At 36.0% G+C, this 9,812-nt stretch overlaps 1 protein-coding gene across 2 annotated transcripts; it reads right to left on the bottom strand.

Moving 5' to 3' along the window:
• Window positions 1-610: 610 nt before the first annotated feature.
• Window positions 611-8,086, bottom strand: LOC113732284 (cycloartenol-C-24-methyltransferase-like). Of its 2 annotated transcripts, XM_027257964.2 has the most exons (14): window positions 7,883-8,086; window positions 7,644-7,755; window positions 5,957-6,023; window positions 5,128-5,201; window positions 4,951-5,035; window positions 4,787-4,842; window positions 4,221-4,275; window positions 3,922-3,969; window positions 3,747-3,830; window positions 3,447-3,563; window positions 3,262-3,345; window positions 3,038-3,163; window positions 2,806-2,903; window positions 611-842 (listed from the first exon to the last, which is right to left on the bottom strand). In XM_027257964.2, exons 2-14 carry the CDS (start codon window positions 7,724-7,726, stop codon window positions 779-781), a joined length of 1,041 nt encoding a protein of 346 aa, XP_027113765.1. In that variant the 5' UTR covers window positions 7,727-7,755; window positions 7,883-8,086; the 3' UTR covers window positions 611-778. The 2 variants fall into 2 exon arrangements, with proteins under 2 accessions (XP_027113765.1, XP_027113766.1); XM_027257965.2 differs by lacking the exon at window positions 3,447-3,563 and having other exon boundaries at window positions 7,883-8,054.
• Between the last annotated feature and the right edge of the window lie 1,726 nt (window positions 8,087-9,812).

Below are 9,812 nucleotides of genomic sequence, written 5' to 3'. Positions count from 1 at the left end.
ACTTTTTTTTTTACAGGTCCACTTTCTCAAAAACTTCAATGAAAGCCTATGCTGAGGCAAGACCTCTAATTTTTGAAATGCCAATCTTAGCCATTACATCAATATCCCATCCTATCGATCCTATGACTGCTAGTGTACATACACTGTCAGTGTAAAAAAAATTAATTTTTCTTTCATGAATATCTTCATGCTGAAAAATTAACTTATACGCTATTGTACCATCATTTGAATATCTTTACGCAGCACACAATTGTGCAGAAGAAAGCTGGGTACATAACTATGCCAATGTTTTTGGGTACAGAACTATGTAGCTCTTTTTTTTCAGCCTAATTGCGGTCACACTATTGAGGAAAATTTGCTTGATATAGATGAGCACAAAATTCTATATCACATGCAACCGATTAGTTTGCCTGATCAGCCATTCACAAGTAACCTTAAAAGGTCTGGTGACAGGAAAAGCAAAAAACAAGCCTACATTAACTGGTGTGATTTAAGTTTGAGTGATATCCTCATTCCCTGACTTGTATGTCTGTTAAAAGAGTATCCCTTTTCCCAACCAAACAAATTGCAGAGAAAGAAAACTTATATAGGTTACTTGAGGCGAAGAGAGTCAAAGAAAAAGCGAGAAATCTGCTGAAAGATGCAGGAAATAGCAACAGAACTTCAAATGCAGAGCATCTTTCAGAATAACGCACAATTAGCATAGTCACAAGACTCAGCCAAACCTAAATGATTTTACTGAACAAGATCTTCAAACAAAACAGTGATCCCTGTCACACTACTGACCATCTGAAAGGGGCTTCCGAGCCAAGAAGAAATACATTGGTGTGAAGATATCTTTCCTGCAGAGGCGAATTCAAAGAACCATTAGTTATGACCCTGAAGGAGCCAGCAGATCGGAATACATGACCACACCCCAAGAAAAGATGCTTTAGACCTTGAGTATGCACTTTCTTTCGAGTCAACCAACATGCTAATATAAATAAGGTCTAAATGTAGCACCACAAAGTAAATATGCATCAGAAACAAGCATGAGAGATAACATACATCCCCAAAAATGTTTATTAACACTGACATGTTCCCACTCTCAGTTCTTTCCCGACCAACATGAGCAAAGCACCACTTGTACGTGTACCTTACCCAGGATGAAATAAATGAGCCATTTCAGATGATTATTGGACTATGGGATACAAAAAAGACGAATTCATGTGTTAAAATAATACAAGTGAAACAAACAAAACATACTGTGATGAAAATTTCCAACTAAGTCTAAATCGACAGCTTCAAAACTTTAATAAGTTACTTATTATAATTTCAAAAACAATTCTAAGGAGAAAGTTCATAGCTGTAACCTAGAAAATCTAGGGATAACCATTGGATCCATGACATTTTCTCCTTTCAGTTCTTTTAAACAGTAATTACAAGGTAGGGAAGAAGGAAGAATGTAGAAGGCGAGAAGCAAGCTTCCACTCTATGACAGGTAGTGGTGCAAAATCTAGATGCTTACAAAGTCTTGGGAGGGCTGATTTCAATTTTGCAAAATTTTTTTTGATGTGGAAGAATCAAAGTTCATTGAGGATCTATTATTGAAAAGAGAAAAAATTTTCAATGGGTAAAAAGGCTACCCACCAGCCCCTAGATCTGCCATTCATAATGAGGACACACATAACACAACTTCATACTCCATACTTATCTAGTCAAGTTCACAAAATTGTTCCTTCCTAGTTTTTGGGTGAACTTCAAAAGCCTTTCTTTTTCGCTTTTTTAAAATTCAAACTAAGCTTCCACCACGCAAGGGAAAAGACCTCAACCAAGATTCAAAATCCTCCATGCAATTTTACTTGATTAGGTAATTCATGCTAATCAGATGGTATGTCACAGGCATTTCTAGTTTCTCTGACTCTTTTGACATTCATGATTCTGATCGCACTTGCAATTACTAAAATATTTGCTATTACTAAGATTATGAGCCTAAAACTAATCTAACCAAATAGCACTTGTGATGCCTTTCATGAATGAATGGTGGTATTTCCAGGGGTAATCCTATATGAGGGCATATATGCAACAGATACAAAGCTGCATTTTAGGAAGAAAAACAGAAGGAAAATTTTTTCTTCTTTCACGTGCAACCTGAACAAGGATGTAAATGTATGCCCCATTATGAGAACAAACCAGACTTAAAAATTTTCCTTTCCGGCACCATCTTTTCGCCTAAACAGGAAGACTTGCATTGTCATATCTTTTAAGTTGCAGCCCACTGGATTGTAAAGCTTTCACAGAACCCAATTGAAAAACCACAAGCCTAACACAACTTACTTATCAAAATTATTTGCTTCTAATCCCAAAACCAAGTTAGGCATGATTTTTTTTTCCAGTTCAGAGATGAACTCCTACAATAGATTACACAAAAAATTTGTTACCGTGGTGTATATTTGATATATTCGTTTTTTGTCATTCTATGCATTTGATGAGTAAGTCAGACTAGTAATCTATTGTCTGAAAGAGGAGACAATGTGTATGGATGTTTCACCAGTGGTTAAAAAATTGCACTTTAAATAGTTCTGGAAAAGGGATTGAGAGTCAACAAGCGCAAGAGCAGAATCGAATGAGCATAAGAGGAATCAATTCCTCTCTCTTTCCTGCTGGGAAACTCTCTTAAATGAAACAATACTCTGGCAGAATGGTATTTGCAGCACTGGTAACATCCACAGCAATCATGCAATATCAACTAATGTGCAGCATTTTATTTCAGACAAGAGGCCAAGGTACTAGTAACAGAAGTCAAAGTCTGGATAAAAGGCTTACTTTCCACCAGCAACAAGCCCTTCTGCAGCTTTCTCTAAGAAATCTTGAACCCTCTGACTTCCATTTGGGGCAAGTCCTACATACTCTAGAGCCTTAACCTTCAAGAAAACAGATCAATGGTGGCAAAAAGCATAATATAGATCTTATTAGTACAATGGTAGCACAAACTATAGTAAAGGAGCTTTCACTTGTTGTTTCAGTAGCATCAATGGAAAGAATTTAAAAATCTTACTAGGTTTTTGGTAATAAGACGTCCGACTGCTGTTAGTCGGAAACTGCTCAAGGAGAAGTGACTTTTATCCAGGGGCAAGTACCAAGGAACCGGTGAGTCTGCTGCAAGATCTTTCCCCCAAATAACCTTAACAAACAGAAATAGTTTTCCAATAATCAACTGGCAAATTAAAAGCATCCTTGAACATGAAGACTCCATAGAATAATCAAAATTTTGTTACTCACTTCAAAACCTGCTTTCTTCACAGCCTCAAGGCACTGTCCTGTTAATCTTATGTCAGGTAGACCATTGCCAAGCTCTATTTCAGCCTGCAGCCATTAAATTTGGTATTTAGATGTAAATAATCCATTTAAGAAATATATACTGCTAAACTATGCTAAGGAGATGATCTCCATGCTGCTTCAAATACCTTGATTTTTTGATGTTCTCTGTTATTGGGGTCAAAAGAGTCTGTCATACACCATTCATATGCAGCAAAACATTGACCAGGTTTTAGTACCCTATATATCTCTTTGTAGCATCCCACCTTAAGGCCAGAAAACAAACATAAGTAAGCAGACAAGCAAACACACAAAGACGAGTTTAAGTCATCAATAATTACAATTAGTCAAGGAAGAGGACTCTACAACCTGGTGTAAAAAAACAAACAAAAACCAAATATAGCTTGGAAGTCTAAAATGTCACATCAAGGATGAAGAAATGTCCCTACCACATCAGGTGCATGACATGTAGCTTCTATTGCATATACTGCATCAAAATGGTTGTCAGGGAATGTCATTTTCATGAAATCAGCCTGCAACATCATTAAGCAATGCTATAACTAGAGAGGACAGAAATCAGAACCGGAGAATAACTTGTTAACTTGTCCTCCTTAAGTTACTGACCTTCACAAAGTCACAAGTGCGTTCTACCCCAGCAGCATGGTTCAGTACCTAGAGTCAAGGATAAACACATTGGAACATGCATAGCTTACATGCTAGACAACCAGGAAAAAGGAAGCAGTGCAAAAAAAAAAAAAAAACTGTGCAACTTCTTTTCTAATAAAAAACTTTCAACTTCACACATGAATTGGTCAACACAGGTCCTTCAATTTAAATGCTTTGCCACCAATACACAACGACATTGAAAGTGATTAGGCGTCCGTTGTTATATTTAAACAACAAGAAATGAAAATAAGTTGTACCTTTCCTCTTGATATCTGATATTCATTGTTGTTCAGACCAGTAACTGAAGTTAAGCTGCCAGATATCAACATAAATCAGTTTCTGAACCAACATGCTATAAATGTGCAAACTCTTGGACACACATGATAGATACTCATTGTGATGATACACATGAAAAAGATTCCTAATGGAAATTCTACTAAGTTTTGGCACTTGCCTTCAGTATTGACATCAATTTCAATGTACTGTTACAGCTAGTAGCCTTTCTCGTCAGGCTAATAACTTACCATATGTTCAATTTTGTGATATCTATGCAGCAATTATATGTAGGTATTTAGCAAACAATTTTATCATAGAGAAAAGGGCATACCCTTTTATAAAATATATATTTCAGCTAACAACAGGAAGTTTGAGAATTGAATATTTTACATCCCAACAATTGGCATCTTGTGACTGTAATAGCACACAAGATAGGAAGATGGACAAATGACATATCATAAGCAAAAAATATTTTAAGAAAAGAAATCAAAGTTCAAGCAATGAGAAGCAAATAACGTGGATCAGTCTGATGGTAAATTTTATCAACCTGAACTGAGCAATTTCTCTCAAGGGTCCACCAATTCCACATCCTACATCCAAGACCTACAATCATGTCAGAACTTTAATGATGTCTGGAAGAGATAATTAGAGGACTAACACAAGCCCTTTTCCTTGATGTGGTAAAATAACTCAAGATTTAGTGAACGAGACCTTCTGTCCTGGTTTCAGCCCTAATTGTAGAGCCAGGAAATGCTCATGCCGCTTAATGCTCTCCTTCAGAGACTCTCCTTTCAATCTGCAGGAAAGTGGAATTTAGTTACCAATTTTTGGTCCCAAGAGTTGCAAAGTGGAAAATTATAAGACAGATAATAAAATGTAACTGTCCACCTTGCTGCGAAGTGGAATGATTCTCCCCAGCCATATTCATAGAAGCTAGTCACCAGGTCATAGTACTTGTTGACCTGACAACCAAAAGCACATAATATGAAACAACATGATGTCTTTGCAGTCAAATTACATACCCATAACCACATTGACAGGACAAAAGGATTCAAATGCTTGAGCTACAAGGGAGCAAAAATGATTGCACAGATGCTTGCTAACTTATAAGCTACACTGCTTGCTATATGACCGTATGTAATCCCAGTCAGCACTTCCTATCTGCAACTTAAAATTCAAACTGAATCACATTGGAAATTCTAAAGTTGGCCAACCAAAACAATGACATGCATTTTGTTTGTAGTAGGCAGGTAAGGAATGCTCAAAATCATCAGAAAATTGCAACAAGCAGGCTTTGCATGCACCAAATTTGATGATCTAGTCTCTAAATCAAACCATGTATCCTAGGGGCTGAGAGGTAACCTGATAAATGCCGATCTAATAGCAGGTGGAAAATTATCAAAGAAAGAGGCTTGGATACAGGAAAATGTCATACTTCCGAAGGCTCAGGGACATTCAATGTGATGATTTGTGGTCACTTTTGGGACCAGTATACTATGAATACTTTGCATGCCCCAGATTTAATAGATATTCTTCCAGCTTATCCTTTTCTTTTGTCAAATCATTGCAGTTGCAAATTATCCACTGAACACACATACAAAACAGTCTAAGAATGACTGTTAAATTAACCACACAAGCAAATGTTTAAATCTGCCACTTAGACGTGACATAGACATCAACATAAGTAAACAGATCCATTATAACAAAGCCCTCTCACCATGTCACTGTAGTTAGCTTTCCTCTCTTCCTGATCACCTCCATAGTAACCATGATATTTCTCATACCTTGTTCATTATCATTACAAGAAAGGAAAAAAAAAAGATCAGAAATTCACCTAAACAATAGAGAAGGCAAAAGGTTTCAAGTGAAATTGTCAAACAACAATGGCCAGAATGATGCTCTCAAACCATCTTCCACCCTTCAAAAGTACAAAGGCCAAAAAACACCAACATACAAGTGCTAGCAAGCAGTAGTCTCATTTAATATTCTCAGAACTGAAAATCACCTTAAAAGTCTTCACCTAGTACTTCATGATGTCATTCATTAGAAACTTCATAAACCCAAATAACTTTTAAAAATGTATAAACATTTTTTGTTTTCCAAATAACTTCTAAAACTGTTAAGCTTCCACTTTTCTAAAGGGGCTAGATCTGTAAACATCAGGTGAGTTCTTTGTTATAAATGCAAATCTCAGGTAAAAGGCAATAAACTTTTCTCAATAGTTCATGATCAGCTGATTATTGTTTTTCCAAATCTAAAAGGTATTTTTGGGTGCTCTCGACTTATTATGGCTTCTACTTTTAGCTTATTTTGCTCAGAAAAGCAGCCCCTGAAGTGCTTCTGAGAGCAGCTTTTAGCTTTTAAAAGCATTTCAAACCAACAATATTTTCTCACATTTTATAGTAGGACTTCAACAGCTTTTAATTAATCAGCTTAAGTAATCCCAAACTGTTGGGAACAAGGCCAAGGTTTAAGGACTCAAATGTAATGATATTTAAACTGCTCACAAAAGGAAAACCAGAACATGCGTTAGCAAGAAGATTGATACTAGAAAAATTTGCACTGAGAGAGAGAGAGAGAGAGGCAGAAACTAAACATCAAGGAGTAATTATGATGTCATAATTCAAGAATTATTAAAAAAGAATTGTAACCTGCAACCAACAACTGGACACCTCCACATCAAGCTATTGCTATGATGTCACTCAAGATCAAGTAATAATTATGATGTCACAACACAAAACATCTGGGCCGAAATTATTTGATAAATCTTGAAATTAAGTACCTTACAAATTAATTCAAAATAGTCTTACCCTGAAACTATTTATCTCAAATCATCGACAAAAAAAACACAAATTTGAAAATTCTAAATGTTAGTATTTTATAGACCAAGTTACTTTATCAAGAAACATTATGGTTACAGCAAGGCATTTACTAAAACAAAAAAAAGAAGAAAAAAAAAGAGCACCCGCACTCCAAGATTGACTTCTAGTAATCATTTCATGTTACAAAGAACCGTATACAGTGAAGCCAGCATAACCACATCAGCCTCATCAATTTGGACTAATGACCCAATTTCACACTCAGGTTTAAAAAGCATGACGTTGACTAACTATCGAGGGGAGCAAATTACCATCAACATCAATCCGAATACTAAAAATTGTAACAAACTCAATATCAGGAAAAGAAAAACAATGGGGTTTTACGGAAAAGATAAATTCATGCCAATTTTATGCACAAAATCATCAGTCTGAAAATATCTAAATCTCATGCACAGCATTCATATATCAAGAAAATTCTTAATCCCGTCCATAACAATTCAACATATTCATATTCATAACATGCATGCTTAGGGAGAGAAAAAAAAACAGTGGGACTGCCAGAAATGGGTAAAAACGAGTTCATACTTGTCAACAGCAGAGACAACATCATCCTTGGCAATCTGTCCACCGAGCCCAGTAGCCAGATCCAATGCACTTGGTTTCGACATCTTTTCTCGATGCTTTCACCACCCAAGATCTAAAACGGACAAACAGACAAAACCCACAAAGAATCAGACCAAAAAACAACCCATAAAAGAATTGGGCGTAAAGATTTCACAAAAAAACAAGGCAAGCAAAGCAATGCAGCAGTAATCTTGACTTACGTCGAAAGAGATCTAGCGTGAAATGGAGAAAGAAAGCCGGCAAAGATGAACGGGGAAAAGAGGAAAAAGGGGGTCAGGCCTGAGTCTTGAATGGGATTTTAATAAGAAGAGTGGTGTGCTGAATTACTAGTGTGCGAGTGTGCGCTGATACAGCTGGGTGAGTGAGAGGGGAGTGGAGAAAAGTTAGGAGGAGAAAGACACGGGGAAGACAGCAAAGATTTGTCTCGTTTTTAAATGTTATCTACGTGAGCGGCCCAAGAGAATGAGACGAAACAAAAAAAAAATGTAGAAACAAAAAGTTTGGGTAAATTGCACTCATGGCCGTGGACATTGGACCACGGCACTTCACATTTCTAGAAGCTATTTTGATTTAGGGAAATTGTGGAGTTGAACTAGTGGGATTTAAGCTTTGGATGACTTTTGTTTTTATCAAAAAGGGGATCATAGAATTTTTCAATTTTATTAGGTTTAGATTAAATCAGCTGAAAAGTTGTAATGTATATGTTAGGGAGTCAGATTGGAACCTCTCAATCTAATACTAGTACTAAAATTTAGAAAACAAAACTTCTACTACTTAGTAGTATTAAAGTTTACACGAATGACATTGATCTAAAAGTTGAATGAACATAGTAATGGCATGATTGTATTTATGTTATGTCAAATTCGGTGTTTAATTATATATATTTTTTAAATGATAAAGCTCGATCATATCATTGCCACGAAAATGTCCTTCTTATCTTAAATATACATAATTTCCAAACTGTGAAAATTTTTTTTTTTTATCAAGCTCATTTTACTTTAAGCAGAACTTGGAACTAATTCTTGCGACATTTTTCTTGTGAAGCAAGGATCGTCTTTTTGATTTGATAGAAGTTTGTGTATAATTGAGAATCGACATAATAATACATCAGTGGAAGAAAGCAATACAAAGATGGTACTTATTTCATAAAGAAAAAACTATTATATAAAATAAAAAATTAGTTTTAAGAGAATAATTTTGATAGTTCAACATCACTATTACATAGGTATGAAAAATTTTGAAGAATTTAAGGAAGGGATTTCATTGATTATATGTGCCGGTAACATTCGCTTTAACATTCCATAGCAAACAAAGCAAAAACACGATTTCAAATTTTGGCACGGAGCTTAAACATGTTAGAAACAAAATTGATTTATTCCAATTACCAGGGGCTGAAAAAGCATTTGCACAAAATAGGAGGGCACATTTTGTAATTTTCACAGAAAGTTCAAGAATGTTGGAATCTTTTACTGACTGCCCTGTGACTAATATTCATGATTTCCACGTCAGTAAATGGAGTCGAGAGCTAGGTAATGGCACGTGCACAGTACCAAAGGGAAATTTAGCATTAAATGCATTGTGGATTTGGGCGAATATTTTGGGTCCTGGCTACTACGGGGGAAAGTTAATATTTTCGATTGCCAATATAAAAATGGCAATAGTACTTGGTGGGGCAGATAGAGAGTGGCAGCCAAAAGTTTTTCCGTTTTTGCTTCTTTGAGTGTTGTTTTCTTCTCCTTTCTTCCTTTTTCATTGAGTGCTCCAAACGAACCCCTTGGCTGCTCCAAACAAGCTTCGCTGCTGATCCTTTTTTTTTTTTTTTGTTGTCGATACAATAGCTTCCTACGCTCTGGAAAGGGAGAGGACCTGAAAAGATTCCCGGTTAATTTGAAGGGGACTGAACCACCATCGGATCAGACGAGTGCACTACGCACCTGCCTGAATTTTTTAAGCAAGGCCACATTTAATTGTGGCAAATTCACCAAGCCTTAATGCATTAGTGGTGGCTACTGACCCAAATGCTAGTGATTTTCACTGCTGATCACAAGAAGAGAACCATGTTGTTCTTTGCTTTTATTTGGTGCTGATTTTTTTTTTCATTTTGATTTGATTTCATTCTCTATCATATAA

This window comes from Coffea arabica, chromosome 2e, assembly GCF_036785885.1.
Source record: "Coffea arabica cultivar ET-39 chromosome 2e, Coffea Arabica ET-39 HiFi, whole genome shotgun sequence".
Lineage (NCBI taxonomy): Eukaryota > Viridiplantae > Streptophyta > Magnoliopsida > Gentianales > Rubiaceae > Coffea > Coffea arabica.
The sequence above is the reverse complement of the archived record's forward strand: the minus strand, read 5'-3'. Positions and strand labels throughout refer to the sequence as shown.

Excerpts from the sequence above, each read along its gene's own strand:
- LOC113732284 (XM_027257964.2), bottom strand. The coding sequence starts at position 7,726 with ATGTCGAAACCAAGTGCATTGGATCTGGCTACTGGGCTCGGTGGACAG. Across the intron at positions 6,024-7,643 it reads GTTGTCTCTGCTGTTGACAA|GTATGAGAAATATCATGGTT; the intron begins GTATGAACTCGT and ends ATAATGAACAAG. Across the intron at positions 5,202-5,956 it reads AAGCTAACTACAGTGACATG|GTCAACAAGTACTATGACCT; the intron begins GTGAGAGGGCTT and ends TTTGGTTGTCAG.